General features: G+C 39.7%; 1 protein-coding gene across 5 annotated transcripts in view; it reads left to right on the forward strand.

Moving 5' to 3' along the window:
• ANO4 (anoctamin 4) overlaps positions 1-17142 on the forward strand; it is a 473781-nt gene extending 456639 nt beyond the window's left edge. For all 5 annotated transcript variants that reach the window (XM_055395518.2, XM_055395515.2, XM_055395519.2 and 2 more), the window contains 3 exons: positions 10708-10813; positions 11969-12173; positions 16385-17142. In XM_055395518.2, coding sequence (XP_055251493.2) covers positions 10708-10813; positions 11969-12160 — 298 coding nt within the window. In that variant the 3' untranslated portion in view covers positions 12161-12173; positions 16385-17142. The remainder of the gene's footprint in view (positions 1-10707; positions 10814-11968; positions 12174-16384) is intronic.
• Positions 17143-26233: the final 9091 nt, after the last annotated feature.

The following is a 26233-nucleotide window of genomic DNA, read 5'->3' on the forward strand; positions in this document are numbered from 1 at the left end:
GGCAACCCATTCCAGTGTTCTTGCCTGGAGAATCCCAGGGACGGGGGAGCCTGGTGGGCTTCTGTCTATGGGGTCACACAGAGTCGGACACGACTGAAGTGACTCAGCAGCAGCAGCAGCATCCTAAACATATAGAGAACTCATATAATTCAATGGTGGGGGGAAATGTTATTTTTATTTTTATTTTTTTTCATGTTTTTTTTTCTGGTAATTAATTTATTTTTTATTGGAGGCAAATTATTTTACAATATTATATTGGTTGGTTTTGCCATACATTGACATGAATTCGCCCCGGGTTTACATAAGTTCCCCCTCCTGAACCCCCCTCCCACCTCCCTCCTCCCTTTATCCTCCCTCTGGGTCATCCCGAAATGTTATTTTTAAATGGACAAAGGATCTGAACAGACATTTTTCCAAAGAAGGCATAAAGATGAGTCAGTTCAGTTCAGTTCAGTCAAGAGGTACATAAAAAGATACTCAGTGTCACTAATCATCAAGGAAATGTGAGTGAAAATACAATGAAGTAGCACTTCACACCTGTTAGAATGGCTATTATCAAAAAAGCCAAAGAATAACAAATGTTGGCAAGGATGTGAAGAAAAGGGAACCCCCATGCACTGTTGGTGTGAATGTAAATACAGGTAGCCACTATGGTACTAGTATTGGAGAAGGAAATGGCAACCCACTCCAATATTCTTCCCTGGAGAACACACACACACACACACAGACACACACACACAGACACACACACACAGACACACACACACACTAGTATGGAGGTTCCTCAAAAAGTTAAAAATTGAACTACCATACGATTCAGCAATTCCACTACTGGATATTTATCCAAAGGAAACAAATCCCTAACTCAAAAATTAGTCTGCACCCCCATATTTACTGTAGCATTATTTATAATAGCCAAGACATAGACTTAGAAACAATCGTAAGTGCCTACTGACTAATATACATGTATAAAGAAAATGTGGCGTGTTTATATAATGGAATATTATTCAAACATAAAATAGGAGGAAATCCTATTGTGACAGCATGGATGGATTTTGAGGGTATTATGCTACAGTGAAATATGTTAGACAGAAAAAGACAAATACCATATAATCTCACTTATATATAGAATCTAAATAAAATCTAAACTCACAGATTCAGAGATCAGACTGGCAGCTACCAAAGGCTTGGGGTGCCATGGGCACAATGCATTATAAAGTAAGTTAATTCTTGGGATGTAATGCACAGGATGATGACTATTGTTAGTAATACTGTATTATATATTTGAAAATTGCTAAGATTGCCTTAGGTGGTATAGTCATTTTAACAACACTGATTCTTCCAGTCCAAGAACATGGTATATCTTCCCATCTCTTGGCATCATTTTTGACTTCTTTCATAAGTATCTTCTAGTTTATGGAATACAAGTCTTTTGCCTCATTAGGTAGGTTTATTCCAAGGTATTTTATACTTTTCAATGCAATAATAAATGGGATTGTTTCCTTTTTTCCTTAATGACTCAAGGCAGTCTACAGTTTCAATGAAATCTCTGTCAAATTACCAATGACATTTTTCACACAGCTAGAACAAAAAAAAAAAAAAAGTTAATTTATATGGAAACACAAAAGACCCTAAATAGCAATAGCAACCTTAAGAAAAACAGAGCTGCAGGAATCAGGCTCCTTGACTTTAGACTATATTACAAAGCAAGAGTAATCGATGCATGAGACAGGGTGCTCAGGGCTGGTGCACTGGGATGAACCAGAGGGATGGGGTGGGGAGGGAGGTGGGAGCGGGGTTCAAGATGGGGAACACATGTACACCCGGGGCAGATTCATGTCAGTGTGTGGCAAAACCAATACAATAGTGTAAAGTAATTAGCCTCCAATTAAAATAAATAAATTTTTAAAAAAAGAAAAAAAAAAACAATATGGTACTGGCACAAAAATAGAAATATAGAACAGAATAGAAAGACCAAAAGTAAACCCACATATTTGTACTCAATCTACTACAAAGGTGGCAAAAATACACAATGGAGAAAAGACAGTCTCTTCTATAAGTAGTGCTGGGAAAACTGAAAGGCTACATGTAAAAGAATGAAATTAGAACATTCTCTAACACCACATATAAAAATAAACTCAAAATAGATTAAAGACCTAAATCTAAGACTGATTACTGTAAAACTTATAGAGGGAAATATGAGACTCTAATATAATATGAGACCAGGACTCTCTTTAACATAAATCACCACAATACCTTTTAGGATCCATCTTCTACAGTAATGGAAATAAAAACAAACAAATGGGACCTAATTAAACTTAGAAGCTTTTGTACAGCAAAGGAGACCATTAACAAAATGAAAAGACAACCTACAGAATGGGAGAAAATATTTGTAAATGATTCTACTGATGTGGGTTTAATATCCAAAATATACAAACAGCTTATACAATGCTACAACAACAACAACAAAAAACAATCCAATCAAGAAAATGGACAGAAGATATAGACATTTCTCCAAAGAAGAGATACAGATGGCCAAAGGCACATGAAAAAATGCTCAGCATTACTAATTATTAGAGAAATGCAAATCAAAACTGAAAGGAGGTGTTGCCTCACACTGGTCAGAATGGTCATCATCAAAATGTCTACAAATAACACATGCTGTTGGTTGGAATGTAAATTGGCGTGGCCAATATAGAGAACAGTATAGAGGTTCCTTTAAAAATTAAAAATAGAGTTACCTTATGATCCTGCAATCCCACTCCTGGGCATATATCCAGGAAAAACCATAATTCAAAAAGATACCTGCACCCCAGTGTTCACTGCAGCACTATTTACAGTAGCCAAAACATGGAAGCAACCTAAATGTCCATCAACAGAGGAATGGGTAAAAAAAGATGTAATATATACAATCGAATATTACTCAACCATGGAAAGAATGAAATAATGCCATCTGCCACAGCATGGGCAGAGAAGGCAACGGCAAGCCACTCCAGTACTCTTGCCTAGAAAATCCCATGGATGGAGCAGCCTGGTGGGCTGCGGTCCGTGGGGTCGCTGGGGGTGGACACGACTGAGCAACTTCACTTTCACTTTTCACTTTCACACATTAGAGAAGGAAATGGCAACCCACTCCAGTGTTCTTGCCTGGAGAATCCCAGGGACCGGGGAGCCTCGTGGGCTTCCGTCTGCGGGGTCGCACAGAGTCGGACACGACTGAAGTGACTTAGCAGCAGTAGCAGCAGCCACAGCATGGGTAGACCTAGAGCTTATAATAGTAAATAAACTATGCCAAACAAAGAAAAATATCATATGATATTGCTTATATGTGAAATCTTAAAGAAAGATACAAATGAATTTATGTCCAAAACAAACAGACTCATAGGCATAAAAAACAAACTTATGGTTATAAAAGGAGAAAGAGTGGGTGAGGGATAAATTAGGAGGATGATATTAACATATACACACTATTATATATAAAATAGATAATAAGCACCCACTGTATAGCACAGGGAACCATATTCAATATTTCATAAAACCTGTAAGAATTACTACAAAATCTGATATTTATATATATGTGTGTGCGTGTGTGTGTATTTTCTGAATCTCTGTGCTCTCCATCTGAAACTAACATGATGCTCTACATGTGCTCTCCATCTGAAGCTAACATGATATGATCAACTATACTTCAGTTTTAAAAAGTTGCAGGGACTTCTCTAGTGGTCCAGTGGTTGAGAATCTACCATCTAGTGCCGAGGATGTGGGTCTGATCCCACTGCAACTAGAAAAAGCCTGTGTGCTGCTATGAAGACCCAGTGCAGCCAGAAATTAATAATATTAATAATAAAGTTGCAGAGGAAGTAGATCTTAAAAATTCTCATCACTGGGAAATAAATAAATAAAAGCAGAGCACTGCAACCAACTTTTACCCAAAGGACATTTGCTGAACTGGGTAGACTTTAGCTTTATTTTTCAAAACTTTGGTGCTTAAGGAATCTAAAAGAAAATAGAGAAATTACCAGCTTGTGAATATAAATCTAAACACATACTACATAAGACAAAGATATTCATACCACAGCCTGCTATACAGCAATGGCCACATGCAACAGCACAAATAAATCTTAGTAGTACAATGGTGGAAAAAAAAGAAAGTTTCAGAAGACTACATACAGGATAGCATACTTTCTAGAGAATTCAAAACAAACCAAACAATATCATTCAGACAACTGAATATATATATGCCTACAAAAACACATGTTAATGATAAAAATGAAATTCAGGATAAGGGAAGCAAGGAGATGAGATGAAGGAGAAGCCCAGAGGTAGATAAAAGTTGCCAGTAATGTTTTAATTCTTAGGATGCAGGGAGGATTTATGAGCATTCATTGCGTTATTACAGTATTAAATACATAAACATAAAAATTAGAGAAATGAAGAACATGAATGGACAAATAAGATTAGTTATAAAAACTAAGAATCATAATTAGGCCAATTCTCTGCATCTGAGGGCAAAAATAATGTTGTAAAGAAATGCAGAGAATGAAGAACAGTCAAGATATTTTTGAATAACAAAGTGGAGATTTACCTTACATTAGACACAGTATAAAATTATAGTAATTATATCAGTGTGTTGTTTAACATCTGAATAGAAAGTGGAATAGAATTGATAACTCAAAACTTAAGTTATGTAATAAAGATTTAATCTCAAAATAAAACATACAATATGATTCCATTTATATAGAATTCAAAGCAGATAAAACTAAACACTGCTGTATTTAGGAACACTTGCATGAGTAGTGTAATTATATAGAAAAGCAGAAAATTACAACAGTTGTCACCTCTTGGGGTGTCTGGCATTGACAGTGAGGCATTTTGAGGCACAGAATTCAAAGTAGATAAAACTAAACACTGCTGTATTTAGGAACACTTGCATGAGTAGCATAATTATATAGAAAAACAGAAAATTTCAACAGTTGTCTCCTCTCAGGGTGTCCAGCATTGACAGTTAGACACTGACCACACACACTGTTTTAACTTGGATGAGTTTCACTTATCATTCTTTTAAACATACATATGTTTTTATTTTCACAGTTCACAAAAAAATGGGAATGAATTAACCAGTTCTAGAATATACCTTGGAGAAGGCAATGGCAACCCACTCCAGTAATCTTGCCTGGAAAATCCCATGGACGGGGAGCCTGGTAGGCTACTGTCATGGGGTCATGCAGAGTTGGACACGACTAAGCGACTTTACTTTCACTTTTCCCTTTCATGCACTGGAGAAGGAAATGGCAACCCACTCCAGTGTTCTTGCCTGGAGAATCCCAGGGACGGAGGAGCCTGGTAGGCTGCCGTCTATGGGGTCACACAGATTCGGACACGACTGAAGCGACTTAGCAGCAGCAGCAGAATATACCTGGTGATAGAAAAATATTTGCAAGCCAACCATCCATTTCCTGAGAAATAAAGCAGCTTTAGAAAATATACTAACTTAAAAGGGAACATCCTGCCTTTCCTATGTGTAAAGTTGAAACCAAGAAACTTAAAGCTTTACTTTCAAACAGAAAATTCTGACTCGGGAAAATTCCTCCACATGTTTACCTTACTGGGCTGTTTAATGTCTTGGAAGGTACTAGGCTAAAAGATCAGAAAAGTGACACTGATTTATTAGTTTGAGGCTTGGTTTCCTGGCTGTTTCTATAGAAGGGCAAGGAAGTATTTTCTTTGTATTGATACAAGTGCCAGAGAACATGTACATGTAAAGAAAGATTAGATTTGCATCAAAAACAAAGACATGGGACACAAATGACATCTGAGCACAGCCCTCTCCAAAACATCTGTCAAGTGGAAAAAGCAAGGAGATCAGGGGTAGGTTCTGGAGCGTGAACTGAGAGCTCCACTTGTAGTCATTCACAAGCTCATAGAAGAAAAGAGTGAGTCCAAAATTCTAGAGCAGGGTGAGACAGACCCTAAGTTTGTTGAAAGGGAAAGCTAATGTCCAAAGATGCTTTGTTCATCATTTAGTCAGGCAAACCCCAAGCATGGTTCTAGTATACTCTAGTGCATAATTCTGGAGACAGTTGCAGGCAGCAAAGAAGATGACAAACTCATTGCTACTGCTGAGTTTTATTTTTTTTCTGAAATTGTTTTTAATTTATTTGTTTTAATTGGAGGCTAATTATTTTACATTATTGTATTGGTTTTGCCATACACTGACATGAATCTGCCCTGGGTATACGTATGTTCCCCATCTTGAACCCCGCTCCCACCTCCCTCCCCATCCCATCCCTCTGGGTCATCCCAGTACACCAGCCCTGAGCATCCTGTATCATGCATCGAACCTGGACAATGAGGTGGATGAAACTGGAGCCTATTATACAGAGTGAAGTAAGCCAGAAAGAAAAACACCAGTACAGTATACTACCGCTGAGTTTTAATTCCCTTAGGGTAGCAAGAAGAGATTTCTAGAGAAAAACTTGACTTTATGGTACAATGGCTTAAGAGAGTTGGAAGCCAGAAATCTGCTGCTTCTGAAAACGAACTTCCTAAGAATTTCACAACTTCTGATTTTTGTTCTTAGAACCTAAGTGGCCACATAGATATGTTGTGTTCCTCTGGGTATAGGTCAGCAGAACTCTGTGATCTATCGCAAATGGACATATATGACTCACAGTCTGAATAAACAGATGCACATTCTCAACAACTTGAATCCTGCATAGAAATTTTCTAAAATGTTGCCAACTCACCTTAGCCATGAGTTTGTGTTTTCTAAATATAAAAAAGCATATAGTAAAGAACATTAATTTTTTTAATTTTGAAAAATCATAAATTAACATTTAAAACCACCACCTAAAACCTTTTGCTTCCCTTGTAACTCAGTTGACAAAAAATCTGCCTGCAATGCAGGAGACCTGGGTTCAGTACCTGAGTTAGGAAGATCCCCTGGAGAAGGCAACCCACCAGTATTCTAGAGAGTCCCACGGACAAAAGAGCCAGGCAGGCTACAGTCCATGGGGTCACAAGAGTCGGACACAACTTAGCGACTAAACCAACCAACCTAAAATCTTTTAAACATATATATGTTTTTATTTTCACAGTTCAAAAAAATGGGAATGAATTAACTAGTGCTGGAATATACCAGGTGCTAGCCCATCAAGCTCCTCTGTCAATGGGATTCTCTAGGCAAGAATACTGGGGTGGGTTGCCATTCCCTTCTTCAGGGGATCTTCCTGACCCAGGGATCAAACCCAGGTCTCCTATACTGCAGGGAGATTCTTTATCATCTGAGCCACCAGGGAAGTCCCAAAACCTTTTATCTTTTGTGAATTTACAAATAGTCCTTGTGTTTGATAATCTATTTTCATTGAGTCATGAAAAGTATTTTATTATTCTAATTTTCATACTTATAATTAATGGCTGTTTATATTTGACATGTCGCTAATTTATCCAGCTATGCTGAATGAAGGAATTCATTTATTTGCTATGAATTTATAGCAGGACTTATAAGATAAATATGAGGCTTCCCTGGTAGTCCAGTGGTTAAGAATCTGCCTTGCAATGCAAGGGACATAGGGAATGATCCCTAGTATGAGAAGATCCCACATGCTATGGAGAAACTAAGACATGTGCCACAACTGAGATTGTGCTCCAGAGCCCCTGAGCCACAACTACTAAGCCTGCCTAGAGCCTGTGCTCCACAGCAGGAGAAGCCACCACCACAAGGAGTCCATGCACTCCAAGGAGGAGTGGCCTCCACTCTCTGCAACCAGAGAGATGCAGCAGTGAAGACCCAGAGCAGCCGACAAGTAAATAAGTAAATAAATCTTTAAAAAATGATACATCTGAATTGTATTTTATGCAAATAGTCAAGGAAAATGGTCCACAAGAATCAAGGAAAATCCATGATTTTCTTTTTTTTTTTTTTTTAGGTAATTAATTTATTTTTTATTGGAGGCAAATTATTTTACAATATTGTATTGGTTGGTTTTGCCATACATTGATATGAATTTGCCCCGGGTTTACATAAGTTCCCCCTCCTGAACCGCCCTCCCACCTCCCTCCTCCCTTTATCCTCCCTCTGGGTCATCCCCGCATGCCAGCCCCGAGCATCCTATAACATGCATCGACCCTGAACTAGTGATTCGTTTCACATATGACAACATACGTGTTTCAATGCCATTCTCCCAAATCATCCCACCCTCACCCTCTCCCACAGAGTCCCAAAGAAGTTTAGAAGGTATCTGGGGACGAAGAGATTTGTCAAAATTCTTCAAATGAAAACCCAAACAAGGTCTGAGAAGCTACAAAATAGAGCAGGCAAAACAAAGGGCAAAAGACAAGAGCAGAGAAGAGGCATAAATAGGAAAGAGATGAGTGGGTCCTGAAAAGAACTTCCTTTTCTAGCGAACACTATTGTGGAAAAGGTTTAAGGGGTCAATGAGGGTGACTCTTGAAACAATATAGGCTCACTCCTCTTATATATACTTTTGTCTAATAGTTAATTACATGTATAATAAAAAGCACACTGCTCTTTTTCTTCTGGATTGTTGACTTGGACTTTGTTTGAAATATGTGCAGCTAAAGACGAACGAAAGAATTACATTCATTGTCTTAATTGAAGAAAACACAATTCTGGGTTCTTTACTAGCTGTGCTCTGCAAAAAGTAAAAGGAGGTTACAATAGTCTACACAAACTTTTAATCTTAAGTAAAATTATTCTTCCTAAAATTCCAGGCATTGTTACTGGACCTATGGCAGTAACAGAGTATTTAATCTTACCAAATCCTCACCATCATAAAGAGAATCAAGTTTGAAGGCACTAACAGACTCATTAATTTTTCTGCAGTGTAGTGATTTACAGTGTTTTATTATTTTCAGGTGTACTCCACAATGATTTGATGTTTTTGTAGATTATCCTCTATTTAAAATTATTATAAAATACTGGTTATATTTCCTGTGCTATATATTACATCTTTGTGTCTTACTTATTTTATACCTAGTCTTTGCACCTCTTAATCCCCTTCCCCTATCTTGGCCCTCCGCACAGCCCCCTCCCTGTTGGTAACCACTAGTTTGTTATCTGTATCTATGAGTCCGTTTTTGTTACATTTGTTTTATTTCTTATATTGCACATGTAAAAGAAAACATATGGTATTTTTCTCTGACTTACTTCACTAAGCAGATGGATATATATCCAAGAAAATGAAAACTCTAATTAGAAAAGATATATGTAGAAACCAATACAACATTGTAAAGCAATTATCCTCCGGAGGCCTGGCGTGCTGTGATTCATGGGATTGCAGAGTCGGACACGACTGAGCGACTGAACTGAACTGAAACATTAAAAAATATATAGAGAGGAAAAAAATATATACACACCTCAGTGCTCATAGTAATATTATATACAATAGCCAAAATATAGAATCAGCCTAAGCATTCATCAACAGATGGATGAATATGTGATATGCAATTAGATAGATACATGTGTACATACACACATACCATGAAATATTACTCAGCCATAAGAAATAATGAAATCTCACCATTTGCTGCAACACTGAGGGTATAATGCATAGTGAAGCTGTCAGAGAAAAACAGATTCATTCTTAATTTCAGGAGCAAGTACTCATCAAAAATATCACTTTATTGGCAAAATAATCATAGTACAATACTATTACATTCCATAGACACTAATAATAATTAAGATGATTGTATTGATGATTGTAATAGTCACAGCTCATATTTTTGTAGTCTGACACTTTTCAAGGATGTTCTGCATAGAAAGTGCCCTATATCCTCATATACAAATTAGTGCCAACTTTGTTAGGTACTGTCTTATAGAAGAACCTAGGCAATCATAATTTTTACTCAGACAAAGGAACTCTGGTATGTCTGCACAGCAGACCTGTTGTAATAACCAATATTTCTAGGTCTTTTCACATTTCTGAAGCTAATGAAAAGAACATTCAAAACACATGAAAACACTAAGGCGATGACAGTTACTTCTTAGTTTTCCCACGTAATAGTACTAATAGATAGTAAAGGATAAAGTGTAGGATTTAAGTTCCTAGGATAAGACTTGGCGTTTAGTTCACAATATTCACGGAAGTTGATGACTCACCAGTTACAGGTGGAGCATATATTAGGAAGGACTCTAGTGGCAAGTGACAGAAATCCAACGTAAACTGACTTAAACAGAAATCCATTGGTTCAGGTGACCAGGAGGTTGTTAACGATAATAACATTATTAGCGAATCGATTCCAACCCTCCAGCAGTGTCAGCAAGAAACTGCCTTTGTGCTATCTCTGCTTTGTCATGTTGACTGCATTCTCAAGCGGGCTCGCTTCACACGCATCTGTGATACCCACCAGAAGCTCCAGGCTTTTACTTTCTGTGGACTTAGTAGTAATTCACTAAGTGATCATTCTTAGCAGAAGACCTGGTAATGAGTTTCACTGACCAGGTCTGATTCATCTTCTGAGCTGGGATCAGGGAAGAGGCAAACCCTGCCCAGCCCACAGGGTTGATTCCCCAGAGAAGAAGAGAGAGTCTTTCACCATAAGAAGAGATGCAAAACCACAGATGTCTAATATACAGAAACTTTGTATTCTTGTCTCCCATGAATGAGGGTTACATAGTAAGGAGAAGAGATTTGGGAGGCAGGAAAATCATAATTTGGAATGTAAGATTCTCCTGTATGTTTACAGATACCGAGACTACCGTGACCCGCCTCATTCACTGGTGCCCTATGGCTACACGCTACAGTTCTGGCACGTCCTGGCAGCCCGACTGGCTTTTATCATTGTGTTCGAGGTAACTTTTCTCACCCAATTCCTTGATTTCCTTTGACCTAATGAAGTAAATAGAAGTAGCGGATGAATATAAGTTACAAGAACTTTCAATGTGATTATGTATTGTCTAGAAGCAGGATAAGTAATACTGTGCAATCTTTTTCTCATTTTCTTCTCTTTAATTAAAGTACTTGAATTTTCTAAGAAATATTTGAAAGTCCACTGTTGATTGTTAATGGATAAGTCAGGAATCTTTGGTCCTAAGTTTAATATTCTTGGGCTGTGGTTCTTAAGATTCAGGAAAATTGTCATTTTTCCATCCCCACTCCCAGAGATTCTGATACATCATGCCTGCAATTTGCTTTTCACAGTCCTCCGAGATGCTTCTGATGTTCAGGGACAGTGTTTAGAAAACACTAATGACTGTTACAAGTGCAGCCTCTGGTTGTGCATCATCATGACATTACTTATGAACTTATAAAGTATAATCTACCTAGTAGATTATGCCTGTATTATGTGTCAATAAAATCACATCATCTATTTTCTCCTAGTCTTTAAGAAAATTGTACTAAAAATAGTTTGCATTCCCATAACTGTATCCCAAAATTGAAATTTCATCTCTCATTATATATTAAAGCCAGATTAATGCAAGTGAAGGCTGCCTCTTGGCTCATACTAGAAGTTCCTACACAGGCATACCTCAGAGATACTGCAGGTTTGGTGCCAGACCACCACAATAAAGTATTTTGCCATCTGTGGAGCCTTTAAAATATTTTCTTACAATTATCATAATAACACCCATTTTGTGGGTGAAGGAATTGAGGTTCAGAGTGACTTATCCTCAGGTAAACCGTCTTAAGTGCTAAAAGTGGAGCTGGGATTCAGACCTGGCCTTCTGATTCCATGGTACTTTCTTCTGGCTCTCCTTTGCATTCTCTGGCCATTGCATCCCCACCTTCTTTCCTGAATCCTCATTTCCTATGCGGTTCCATCCCACCAGGTTCAGTCCTCACCTACCCTGTGACTTTCTCTCCTCACACACACCTCCCCTGGCTTCATCCCACTTTCCAGAAACTCCAGAGGCTCCACATCCCTGATCTTGACCAGCTCCCAGAGCTCTTTCAGTTCAGGCTGCACAGTAGACCTGACTCTGCTGTATTCTCCCCTGTGTTTTTAGCACCTCGTGTTTTGTATAAAGCACCTCATTTCATATCTGATCCCAGACCTCCCAAAAGATCTAAGGGATCGAATGAGAAGAGAGAAGTACTTGATTCAGGAGATGATGTACGAAGCAGAACTGGAGCGTCTCCAGAAGGCACGAAAGGAGAGGAAGAAAAATGGAAAAGCACACCACAATGAGTGGCCGTGACCAGTGGTGAGAGGTACGTCCATGGTCTGAAATCTCTCCTCGGCTGGGAGGGGTGCTTTTAACTCCTTGAAACAGAGCTTGCCATTGCTCTCTTGATAGGGATAAAAATTAATCCTTTAAAGTTAGTTGCACAGTCATGTCCAACTCTTTGTGATCCCATGGACCATGCCAGCCAGGCTCTTCTGCCCATGGAATTCTCCAGGCATGAGTATTGGAGTGGGTTGCCATTTCCTTCTCCAGGGGATCTTCCTGACCCAGGGATCGAAACCAGGTCTCCTGCATTGCAGGCAGGTTCTTTACCTATTAAGCCACTAGGAAAGCCCAGTAGTAAATAATCCTTTAGAAGCTTCCAAAACCAGCTTGTTTCTTACTTTAATTGCAAATTTAACTGAATCTTCCCTTTGCACCCAACTCCTGCGGCTCTTCTCTGCCTGTGTCACACTCTGGCCTGGCAGCCAAGATCTTCACAAGTTGGCCTATGTGTCCCCCAAATAACCTTGCCCCACTACCACATCCACTCCAGCCTGGCTGTTCTCTTTCATCAGAAAGAAGGGGAAGATTACCCTGGGGATATTAAATCACCTTTTCATCTCACCCACAATGGCCTCCCCTCCATCACCCAAGCATCATTTCTTCCCAGATTGACCCATGTCACACCACACCTTTTAAAAAGATTTCCCCAGACTCATCAGCCCACAGAGACTCACTCCTGATAAACATCTCTGGTTACTGCATCAGTACCACGTGTACTGACAGATGTGTTATTAATTTGTGATTTTCAAACAGTTATTAGGCTTCCCCAGCACAATTGTAAGCATCTTTAGGAAAGTCCCTATGGATTATAATCAGTTCTTCCAACTGTCAGTACAGTGTTAAGCACACAGCACCTATTAAATAAATTCACATTTAGGGGCTTCCCTGGCAGTCCAGTGGTTAAAACCTTCACCTGCCAGTGCAGGAATTAATGAATTCCTTTTCAGGGAGCTAAGATCCCACATGCCTTGTGGCCAAAAAACAAAATATAAAAACAATAAAAGCAATATTGTAAAAAATTCAGTAAAGACTTTATTAATTAAATGTGCATTTTTAAAGGTCAGGTGCATTACACTTAAAAAAGGTCCATGATGTTCCCACATATCTTATGCAAAAGTTCTTCTGAAACCTTTCTGGCAAGGCAGTTACTATCTGTGTGTCCTTGGACAAGTCACTTTGCTTTTCTGGGCTTAATTTCTTCAATGATAAGATGGGCCCTCAGTCCTGATACTCTGTGAAGCTAATGTTGCAGCATTTGTTTTGCCTTCCTTTCTCTCTCCACTTGTTTGGAGGCTAACTTTGAAAATTTGGCCTCCAAAAGAAAAATGAAATATACAAGAAAAACTATATTTTTTTACTTTTCACATAGGTAAAAATACAGCAGATATCTGCAGAAATGTTTGTTGTTAAATTAGTAAAGTTCTGTCGATTCAGATCTGTATTAATAATCCAGGAGTTTATTGTGAGTCAGGTATGACGGTGGACTTGGGGGAATGCCCCTAGCCCCAGGCCACAGGATAATAGTGGTACATGGATGCTGATGGTGATCAGAACCATCCCCAAGAAAAAGAAAGGCAACATGGTTGTCTGAGGAGGCCTTTTACAAATAGCTGAGAAAAGAAGAGATGCAAAAGGCAATGGAGAAAAGGAAAGATATACCCGTCAGAAAGCAGAGTTCCAAAGAATAGCAAGCAGAGATAGGAGAGATAAAAAAAAAAAAAAGCCTTCCTCAATGAACAATGCAGAGAAATAGAGGAAAACAACAGAATGGGAAAGACTAGAGATCTCTCCGGATAATTAGAGATACCAAAGGAACATTTCATGCAAAGATGGGCACAATAAAGGACAGAAATGATATGGACCTAACAGAAGCAGAAGCTATTAAGAAGAGGTGCAAAAATACACAGAAGAACTATGCAAAAAAGATCACGAACCAGATAATCATGACGGTGTGATCACTCACCTAGAGCCAGATGTCCTGGAGTGCGAAGTCAAGTGGGCCTTAGGAAGCATCACTATGAACAAAGCTAGTGGAGGTCATGAAATTCCAGCTGAGCTATTTCAAATACTAAAAGATGATTCTATTAAAGTGCTGCATTCAATATCCCAGCAAATTTGGAAAACTCAGCAGTGGCCACAGGATTGGAAAAGGTGACAGATTTTATTTTCTTGGGCTCCAAAATCACTGTGGACAGTGACTGCAGCCATGAAATTAAAAGACGCCTGCTCCTTGGAAGAAAAGCTATGACCAACCTAGACAGCATATTTAAAAGCAGAGACATTACTGTGTCAACAAAGGTCCGTCTAGTCAAAGCTATGGTTTTTCCAGTAGTCATGTATGGATGTGAGAGTTGGACCATAAAGAAAGCCGAAGAATTGATGCTTTTGAACTGTGGTGTTGGAGAAGATTCTTGAGAGTCCCTTGGACTGCACGGAGATCCAAGCAGTCCGTCCTAAAGGAAATCAATCTTGAATATTCATTGGAAGGACTGATGCTGAAGCTCCAATACTTTGGCCACCTGGTGTGAAGAACCAACTCATTAGAAAAGACCCTGATGCTGGGAAAGATTGAAGGCAGGAGGCGAAGGGAACAACAGAGGACGAGATGGTTGGATGGCCTCACTGACTCAATGGACATGAGTTTGAGCAAGCTCTGCTGCTGCTGCTGCTGCCAAGTCACTTCAGTCATGTCCGACTCTGTGTGACCCCATAGATGGAAGCCCACCAGGCTCCCCCGTCCCTGGGATTGTCCAGGCAAGAACACTGGAGTGGGTTGCCATTTCCTTCTCTAGGAGATGGTAAAGGACAAGCCTGGCATGCTGCAGTCCAAGGGGTGACAAAGAGTTGGACACAAGTGAGCAACTGAATAACAGCAGCATAGATGCTGAACACTGGTTCTGCCCTCAATTCCAAAAGGAGCCCTTGACTTCACTAAAGGCAAGAAATGTTTTGCTACTTACTGTGAAGAAAGCTGATCGCCGAAGAATTGATGCTTTTGAACTGTGGTGTTGGAGAAGACTCTTGAGAGTCCCTTGTACTGCAAGGAGATCCAACCAGTCCATTCTAAAGGAGATCAATCCTGGGTGTTCATTGGAAGGACTGATGCTAAAGCTGAAACTCCAATACTTTGGCCACCTCATGCGACGAGTTGACTCACTGGAAAAGACTCTGATGCTGGGAAAGGTTGGGGGCGGGAGGAGAAGGGGACGATGGAGAATGAGATGGCTGGATGGCATCACCGACTCTGTGGACATGAGTTTGTGTGAACTCTGGGAGTTGGTGATGGACAGGGAGGCCTGGCGTGCTGTGATTCATGGGGTCACAGAGAGTCAGACACGACTGAGCGACTGAACTGAACTGAACTGAATTTTGCCATTTTCCCCAGCTGTCATTTGGCTATGTGAGTTCAGGAAAATTACATTTTTCTGAGTCTACTTATTTGGTGGAACTAATATACAGCTCAAATAAGGCAAAATATGTGAGCCATGTACAAAACAAAGTGCTCCAGAATACCATATGGGATTCGCGCTGTGCCTGAGCACCGTGTTCTAGTCCCGTGGACTGCAGATCTGGCTTTTCCGTTGTCTGTCTGGCCTGAATTGGAGCATTCCTGTGGATTCAGTTTCCACCTTCTGAGATTCTATAATTTGCTCCAACCCCCTGGCCCACACACCATTTTGACCACCTTTTCTCTGGCTCTGGTCAGCTCTCAGAGGAGAAAGGCTGACCATCCAGACATCTTGAGTTGGAGTCAGAGGCAGACGTTAGTGAGGAGAACTGCTCCAGGGCCCAGAGAGCAAGGTGCTGCTGTGGCTTATCCCCACCTCACACCCCAGGACTACTCTGCACTGCAGGGCCTTTCACGCTTGGGAGCTGGGAGTTCCTTCTGGCCTCATCATTTGATTTGCTTTCTCCCCAAAGAGGCCATTTCTCAATTTTTCTTGAAAGCGCAGTCTTTGTCTCTATTTTCCCAACAGTTGCCAGGAAGCCACCTTCCTCCAAACTGTGCCTCCATTTGTTCATCTGTAAAGTGGGCACAGTAATGTTTATACCCCACCTGACTTGGTTCAGGATTATAGATTCCTTGAATATCTTTAATTTCATGCTAACAAGTATAGACCATTGCACATTCTGTCCTTTCAGCCATCATGTATACTTAGAATCTTACTACTTTCTCCTTTTTTTTTCCAGATAATCGTTCATTTCCAGGCACAGGACCTGAATTCTTGTTTACTTCTCCCGGCTGTGCATAAGCACATTCAAGTGAATGACTATAATGCAACCGCAGTGCATGTCACCGAGGTCGGCAGCAGAAGAGGGGTCAGCACCCTGAGAGGACTGCCTGGGAAACCACACTGCTGTGAAGTCACATTGCAGCCCAGCACACAAATGCTATCTATCCACAGACCATTCTTGACCAAGCAAGCATGCACATCATGGGCAGTTACATTCTCAAGTTTTTAAAACAAAGGGGAACTTGTATACTGGGCCTGTTTTTCAGCCTGTTTGCTATCTTTTTTGCATTCTAACCCATGTGAATTTTACAGACACTGGGCTAAAAAGGGTATTCGGACACCTGGACACATTCCTAGAATGTCATCATATGGTCCTAATTCTGTGTCATCAAACAACACAAACAAGACCCTGTTTACAACTTTTTCTTTTTTTAATTTCAGATCTTTCTGAGGAGATTATTATATATGACATATCTATAGCTATGTGTATGGCCATAGATGTATTTCTGTGTGTACATATGTATAGTCATATATTCTTACATATGTACATACAAATACAGAGATCTATAAAGTACATAGAACTTCCTTAATTGTAAATAGCCAAAAGGTACTGACATGAATGACGGATTTTCACATTTAAATAGTCATCAACGTGAAGCCATGTTTAATGCTTGTATAATGTGATGCAATAAAATTTAAAATAAATTTATGCACATGGAATATTTTTAGCTGGGTCTTCTGAAATTTTGTTGTCGTTTCTTCTCACAGTATAAGAGGAGTCAGAGTGTCATCTTTAAAGAAAGTCTGTCATTCCCAAACACTGCTGAGAAATGACTTCATCTTTCAGAGAAATTACATTTTTCTTCCTAAGGCCGCTTTTCTACCTTTCTTGATGCTGCCTTCTTAGGGTACCAAGCTGACTAATTAGAAATTACTCAGAAGAGGACAGAAAATGCCACTGACATACTTTGTGGAGGAAATATGGAATACAACCAATGATACATACAATGCTTTTGATTACCCTGCCTGATAGTATGCTCTGCTAATCCTAGCAAAGGGACTGTCTCTCTGGATGGGCCATGAGGGGCAGATCGAGGAGTGCACTTCTAAGCAATACTTGTTGTTATAATTACTCTTCTTCCAGAGACTGCAGAACCTGACCTTGAATTATGATATCACCTTGCTTGTGCCAGTCAGGGAAATGGGAGTGCACTTCATCCAACAACATTGTCTCATTCTGGCTGTGGAATCCTGAGCTGGTGAGGTCCCAAGATCCTTAGGTGTTTCCTTCGATGGGGATAGTTGGTCAGTGTGGCTTTGGGCAGGCTAGAACTTCAGCCATTTAGTAGTTTTATCTTTCTAGTATTCCTTCTGACCTGCTGTTGCTGGGAGTGAAATGCAGTTAACCCTTGAATATCACAGGTTTAAACTGTGAGTGTTCATTTATAAGCAGATTTTTTTTCAATAAATATATAATATAGTACTGTAGTATCTGATCTTGGTTGGATCCATGAACCATGGACATAGAGGGCCATCAGTATAGTTATATCCAGATTTCTGACTGGACAGAGATTGGCGCCCACAGCCTCTGCGTTATTCAAAGGTCAGCTGTACTAACCCTGCTGCTGCTGCTGCTAAGTCACTTCAGTCGTGTCCGACTCTATGCGACCCCATAGACGGAAGCCCACCAGGCTCCCCCATCCCTGGGATTCTCCAGGCAAGAACACAGAAGTGGGTTGCCATTTCCTTCTCCAAGTACTAACCCTAACAGAGCCTAAACTAAGGATATGTATGGGAACTGAAAACAAGAGGCCACTGGCAGAGTTTTCAATCATGGTTAAGCAGTCTGAAATATTTCACATGTTGGCCAGAGGAATTTCCATGGAAAGTCTCAAAAGATGAAATAGAGATGCTCCAAACAGACAACTTGCTCTACTGACCCAGTCCTGTGGCTTTTGCTTGTTATGCCTAAAGCTCTACCTTGAGCATCGTGGCCCAATAGGTCCCTGCTTTTGACCTGTCCATAACTTCTCTCCTGTTCCTTGGGACAGGAAGAGTGGTGGGGGCAGGGAGAGGAACTGAACAACTTCTTGGGTTTGTAATGGGCCATGAATATTCAGAACTACATAGAGGGCCATGCAACACACTGGTCTGGATGAGGAAGTAACCATTTGGAAAGTACCAGTTTATACCTGGTCTGAGCACAGACTGAACTCCAGACTCTCTGGCCAGAAATACATTTTCCCCCATGGGATTCTGCCTTTGCTATTGCAAGTGCCTCTGGCAGTCACAATTCTTGATAATGCTTCTAACATAAAACGTCTTCTCTTTCCTCCTCCCATCTCTCTCTTCATTTTTTCCTACCAGCTCAGTGAATACACTTATTCATCTTCCCTGTTTTTGGTACAAAGAAGACATAGTGAACGTCTTAAGATGTTTAAGTTTGTTTAAGTTTGTAGAGGCAGAAAGGCAAAGAAGGTTGTGGAGGGGAATTTCTGAGGGACTTTGTAAGAAATCAAGTGTTAGGAGTGACATAATGACATAGGTACTTTCTGACTTCCCTCTCCCTCCCAAGAAAAAAACTAACAATTATTTATGCGTAAGACACCACTAAGAAAATCCTAGAACATGGGGGTGGGACTGAAGCATCTCCTCCACACCACAGGGACCAGGACTGGTGACAGTATGCAGGTTCCTTAAAACACTAAAAACTACCATATGATCCAGCAATCCCACTCCTGGGCATATATCTGGAGAAAACTTGGTTTGAAAGGATACATGCACCCCAGTGTTCACTGTAGTGTTGTTTACAGTAGCCAAGACATGGAAGGAACCTAAATGTCATTGACCAATGAATGGATAAAGATGTGGTACATATATATAATGGAATATTACTCATCCATTAAAAAGAATGAAATAATGCCGTTTGCAGCAACATGGATGGACCTGGAGATTATCACACTAGTGCAGGAAGTCAGACAAAGACAGCTATCATATGATATTTCTTATATTCAAAATCTAAAAAAAAAAAGTGATACAAATGAACTTATTTACAAAACAGATATGAATACAATGTTGTAAATAAACTATACTCCAATACAATTTTTTTAAAAAGAAACAGACTTATACATCGGCTTAGAGAACACACTAATAGTTCCCACGACGGGAGGGTGGTAGGGAGGGATAGATTGGGAGTTGGGGATTGACATGTAGACACTGCGATATTTAAACTGGATAACAAGGACCTACAGTATAGTGGCAGGGAACTGTCAGTATTCTGTAATAACCTAAATGGGAAAAGAATTTGAAAAAATATAGACACACCTATATGTTTAACTGAATCACTTTGCTGTACACCTGAAACTAACACAACATTGTTAATCAATTATACTCTAAAATAAAAATTTAAAGAGAAAATCCTAGAACATAGAGTTGAAGTTGAAGCACCTCCCCCACACCATGGAGATGAAGACATGAAATTAGAAGGGTAAGAAGAATGGCCACATGCTGACCACACTGCCCTTCCTCCAGGGCCTCACAGCACCCCAATTAAGAGGTCTTCCCCTGAGCCTAGCATTTCTCTATTGGGAAATGAGAGCCTAGAGTGAACCTCTAGTCTCCACAGTGTTGTGGGTCACTTCTTGGTAGCCCCAGTCTGGTCTCATTCCACAGGAGTTGTGGGGAAATCTGTGGGGCTTGATCACTGAAACTATGATTATGATGGAGAAGGGGTAGGGGCTTGCAAGAACCAGCACTTGTATCTTGGAAGACCCAAGTTCCTACTTGCAGGGTCCAAGCAGTTGTCCCAAACAGAGACTCTGCTCACATGCTGAGCTATGACCAGGGAAACCTGTGGGATGCAAGTCTGCCTGATTCAGATTCTCAAATGAAGAGCCTTGCTATCTCTAGAGTCTGGTCTGCCCCACTGCAGGAAAGGAGCTATCATAGCCCAGCCCACTGCTGAGTGCAGTTCCAAGTACCCCCGACCAGAAAGCCTGGGAGCTACACAGCTCAGGAATACAGACCTACATAGCTCTGCTTGAGCAGAGAATGGCAGGCTGTTATGATAGTTGCAAAGCAAAGTCTGTCAGTATAGGGCCAGGGTTCCTGGAAGGACCAAATCAGATTTAGTCAAAACCACAAAGAATCTTGCCAGGCGTGGGTGTGTTCTGGGCTCCATCAAAGCAGGGAAACTAATTCATACACCCATCCATTACTGAGTATAGCGTCTGGCCTCTCCAGACCAAAACCTGATCCAGAACACCTGAGAACAGCTTGCAGCTGACCTTTCCATTTCACCCAGGCAGAGGAGTTAAACCATCCCTTTATCAACTGGTAACTGTACCTCCTGGCCCACCTGGCCAAAACACCTGGAAGCTGCATAGCTTAGCAATACTCAAGTAGAGAGTATGGCAGGCAGAGATGATAAGCTACAAAGCAAAGCCAGTGGCCCTGTTTGGCCAGGGAACTTGGAGAATGGGTTGACTTGCATCAAGACCACAAAGAGCCTTGCCAGCCTTGGAGATGATTCTCCTGTTCTACCTGGGCAGGAAACTGATTTGTTGCCCTCCCATTGCTATACACAGCATTCAGCTTGCCCAGCCAGGAAATCTAACCAGAGCAGACTGGAAGCTTTACAGCCCACCCAACAACCTTGCTTACAGTGACGCTTGAACAGAGAACACAGGCTGTGGCTTTTTGGTCTGCAGGGCAAAACCAGTGACCTCATCTGGCCATATAATTAAGTGCACATACCTACCTGTTTCAGATCCCCGAACAATGAGTTATGCAGGCCCTGGAGCCTGTCCTGCTGCCCTACTGAGGAAAGGAAGCTAATTCATAGTTCTGCCTACTGTGGAGAATAGTATCCAGTTCCAATTATCTAGTAAGTCTGACCAGAGAACTCAGGTAACCACAGAGACCATCTTACTGCCATACCTAGGAAGGGAACAGAGCCAAAAGTCCTATTTAACCATTCTCAGTCAGAAGTACCACCCCAGAACCCAGCCTGAACAGTGGACTCATCTGAAAATATACCCTGATGGCAAGTCCCACCTTTCCAAAGATATTACCATCAAACATGTCCAGAAGCCCAAAATGAGCCAACCAGTAAAGAACTGTCTGTGCCAAAGTAAATTTTAAAAAGCCAGACAGAAATCCTAGAGCTAAAAATTACAATGATTGAACTCAATGACTAAAAAGTTAAACTGTCAAAAACTGTTGACTCAAAAGTCAACAGACTTGATCTAGCAGAAGACCTAGAAGACAGAACATTTGAAATAATCCAGTCAGAGGAGCAAATAGAAAACAAAAAATGTAAAGAGTGAAGAAAGAATATGTAACTTATAGGACACAATTGAAAGAAACAACATTGGCATTATGGGAATTTCAGAAGAAGAGAAAGGGAAAGAAAGCATATTTAAAGCAATAATGACTAAAAACTTCCCCAATCTTGGGAAAGAAATGAATGCCCAAATTCATGAGACCCAAAAGTTCCCACATAGGTGAACCCAAGTAGGGCTACACCAAGACACATTATAATTAAATTGTCAAAGAGAAAGCTACAAAGAAGTTTGAACTCAGTGGAAGAAAAGAGTGGAACTACACACGAACATTCATAACACCAGCAGCTTTTCCCACAGAAGCTTTGAAGGCCAGGAGAGAATGGAATGATATATTCAAAACATTGAAAGAAAAAACTGTCAGCTGAGAATTCTATACCTGGAAGAGCTGCCCTTAAGTAATGGATAAAGACGTTCCCAAACAAACAAAAGCTGAGGGAGTTCATAAGCACTAGGCATGCCTTATAAGAAATGCTAAAGGTATAAGACTCTATATTGTTTCCAGAGGAAGAGTTTCTGTTGCTTTCTGTCTCCTCAAGGAGACAGAAGCTCTTCCTCTGGAAACAATATAGAGTCTTTTAGAGAGTGAGATGATCAACAGGTGCTTATCCAGAAAGTTGTTCACTAACAAACTGTAAGACTTGTAAACCAAGATGTAAGACTCATATACTGGAAAAAGAATCTGTAAAATCCAAGCTGTCGACAGTACTGCAATATCCTTATTTACAGTGAGAGAATGTGAGAGCTCCAGTAGTATGGACTCAAGGCCAAGGTGCTACTTATTCACAGGTCACACAAACGGCCGCATTCAGATGTGGGATCTGACCACTACCATGGATACAGTTAACAAAAGTGAGGATAAGGATGTAGTGGTCTAACTGAAGACTGGCTCAAAAGACTGGATCAGTGTAATCTATGCAAATCTCACTGCACTACTCCTAAGATCAGTCTGGCAACTTCTGTGGTTCAGCATAGCCATCTTTGGATATCAGATTCTAGGCTTCAGCTCCAGTACCATGAAACCATCTATGAAGCAGTTACTTCAATACATTAGCTTTTACATCAAAACTTTACAAATTAAGATTGGACTTCATTTTGTATCTTTTTATCAGAACTACCTGGGGTAAGAAGATAAAATAACCATATTTCTTCCAATCTTTTGGAAATTTTTTTTAGTTTTACAGGAACATTTAATAGATTATTTGTAAAGCAGGAGTCTATTTCAATGTTAATCTACTCTGTGGACTTTAGAACATACAATGTCTTAAAAAGATGGTTCCCATGTAGATAAGCATCCCCTTAGAGTGTGGAAACCAACACTTTGCATTCCTAATGTTGATTAAGTAAATTTAAAAATTCCCTTTGGAACTTAGTCTCCCAACCCTTATTATGATGGCAAAGTGGTTTACCAGGTATTTAATAAGGTGCTGCTGCTTCTGCTGCATCACTTCAGTCGTGTCCAGCTCTGTGTGACCCCATAGACAAAAGCCCACCAGGGTCCCCCGTCCCTGGGATTCTCCAGGCAAGAACACTGGAGTGGGTTGCCATTTCCTTCTCCAATGTGTGAAAGTGAAAAGTGAAAGTGAAGTCGCTCAGTAGTGTCCAACCCTTAGCGACCCCACGGACTGCAGCCTACCAGGCTCCTCTGTCCATGGGATTTTAATAAGGTGCTATGTTTATGGAAAAAACACCATGTAATTCAAAAACACTATTAAATTGCTTGGTGTGTCAGTAAGTCCTTTAAGATAATTTTGCTACTGCTGCTAAGTCGCTTCAGTCGTGTCCGACTGTGTGACCCCATAGACGGCACCCAACTAGGCTCCCCCATCCCTGGGATTCTCCAGACAAGAACACTGGAGTGGGTTGCCATTTCCTTCTCCAATGCATGAAAGTGAAAAGTGAAAGTGAAGTCTCTCAGTCATGTCTGACTCTTCATGACCCCATGGACTGCAGCCTACTAGACTCCTCTGCCCATGGGATTTTCCAGGCAAGGGTACTGGAGTGGGGTGCCATCGCCTTCTTTTCTGAGTCTCATTACTGAAATTCTTCAGTGTTAGCAAACATCACCAATATTAAATGTCAAAATTTCATTTGTGTTCTTTAAAGTTAGAGCAATTGTCTGTGCTTGAACAAATGAAGTAAAAATAATAAAAACAGCTTTGAGTACCCAGAAAGAACACTGTACCAGTTGCTAGTCTGCCTTTAGAGCCACCATAGTTTTTTCCTGGGTTAATAATCAAGATAATTAATTAGAATGCCATTTTGTTAAGCTTAAGAGATTGAAGTTCTGAATTTTTGGTTAAAGGTTTTGGCTGCTGCAGAAATGTTATTTTAAATATATTTTGAATTATAAGTACAGAAAAATTGTAATTTTTTCCCATTTAATTAGAATGATTTCCAAGTTTCTGTAAATAATTGAAAATTTAAAGCATTAAGCACTTATTGGTAAATAATGTATATATTCCCATTCTGAGAAATATAAGTGGGTCAAGTCAAAATAAACTCTTTAAAGTTTAAAACAAAACACAAAATACAAACAAATGCTAAAGGGAGTTCTTTATGTGGTGATAAAAGGACACTAATCAACATTATAAAAACATAAGAAAGTAGCATTAAACTCACTGATAATATTAAATATAAAGTCAAAGATTCTATAATATAGTAATGGTGGTCCATAATTTATTTGCAACTCTAGTTTAAAAATTAAAAAACAAATGTAGTAAAAAGAAAAATAGAAAATGACCACAATAATCTGTTATTTGATACAAAACATAAAAAACACATAAACTGTAACACCAATAACCTAAAAAAATGTGAGGGGCAAAGTAAGAGTATAAAGTTTAGGAGTGATATCAAAATTAAATCATTATCAATTCAAAATAGGGTGATAAAATTTTTAAATTTCATATTCAAGCCTCATGATAACCACAAAGGAAGAGCCTATAGTAGTCACATTCACACCATGATAAAGTGACTCATTTAGCCTTAAAGACACACAGACTCACAGAAATTGAGTGTGAAGATATGGAAAAAGATTTTAGCAAATTAAGAGTTAAAAAAAAAGGGTATACTTACATTTCACCCCAAAACAATGAATTTCACATTTTTCTCAAGTGCACACGGAACCTTTTCAAGGATAGATCACATCCTGGGCCATAAATCTAGCCTTGGTAAATTCAAAAAAATTGAAATCATTCCAAGCATCTTTTCTGACCACAATGCAGTAAGATTAGATCTCAATTACGGGAGAAAAACCATTAAAAATGCCAACATATGGAGGCTGAACAACACGCTGCTGAATAATGAACAAATCATAGAAGAAATCAAAAGAGAAATCAAAATATGCATAGAAATGAATGAAAATGAAAACACAACAACCCCAAACTTCTGGGACACTGTAAAAGCAGTGCTAAGGGGGAAGTTTATAGCAATACAGGCACACCTCAAGAAACAAGAAAAAAGTCAAATAAATAACCTAACTCTACATCTAAAGAAACTAGAAATGGAAGAAATGAAGAGCCCCAGGGTTAGTAGAAGGAAAGAAATAGTAAAAATTAGGGCAGAGATAAATGCAAAAGAAACAAAAGAGACCATAGCAAAAATCAACAAAGCCAAAAGCTGGTTATTTGAGAAGGTAAATAAAATTGACAAACCACTAGCCAGACTCATCAAGAAACAAAGGGAGAAGAACAAAATCAATAAAATTAGAAATGAAATTGGAGAGATCACAACAGACAACACAGAAACATAAAGGATTATTAGAGAATACTATCAGCAATTATATGGCAATAAAATGAATAACCTGGAAGAAATGGACAAATTCCTAGAAAAGTACAACTTTCCAAAACTGAACCAGGAAGAAATAGAAAATCTGAATAGACCCATCACAAGCACGGAACTAGAGGCTGTAATCAGAAATCATCCAGCAAACAAAAGCCCAGGTCCAGACGGCTTCACAGCTGAATTCTACCAAAAATTTAGAGAAGAGCTAACACCTATTCTACTCAAACTCTTCCAGAAAACTGCTGAGGAAGGGAAACTTCCAAACTCATTCTATGAGGCCACCATCACACTAATCCCCAAACCTGGTAAAGATCCCACAAAAAAAGAAAATTACAGGCCAATATCACTGATGAACATAGATGCAAAAATCCTTAACAAAATTCTAGCAATCAGAATCCAACATCACATTAAGAAGATCATACATCATGACCAAGTGGGCTTTATCCCAGGAATGCAAGGATTCTTCAATATCCACAAATCAATCAACGTAATACACCACATTAACAAACTGAAAAATAAAAATCATATGATTATCTCAATAGATGCAGAGAAAGCCTTTGACAAAATTCAACATCCATTTATGATCAAATTATGCTGAATTTGGTTTGAAACTATTTTGTTGAAGACTTTTGCGATTATATTCATCAGGGACATTGTCCTATAGTTTTATTTTCTCGTAG

The sequence above is a fragment of the Moschus berezovskii genome, chromosome 6 (genome assembly GCF_049115385.1).
Source record: "Moschus berezovskii isolate FMDL1 chromosome 6, NW_MosBer_1.0, whole genome shotgun sequence".
Lineage (NCBI taxonomy): Eukaryota > Metazoa > Chordata > Mammalia > Artiodactyla > Moschidae > Moschus > Moschus berezovskii.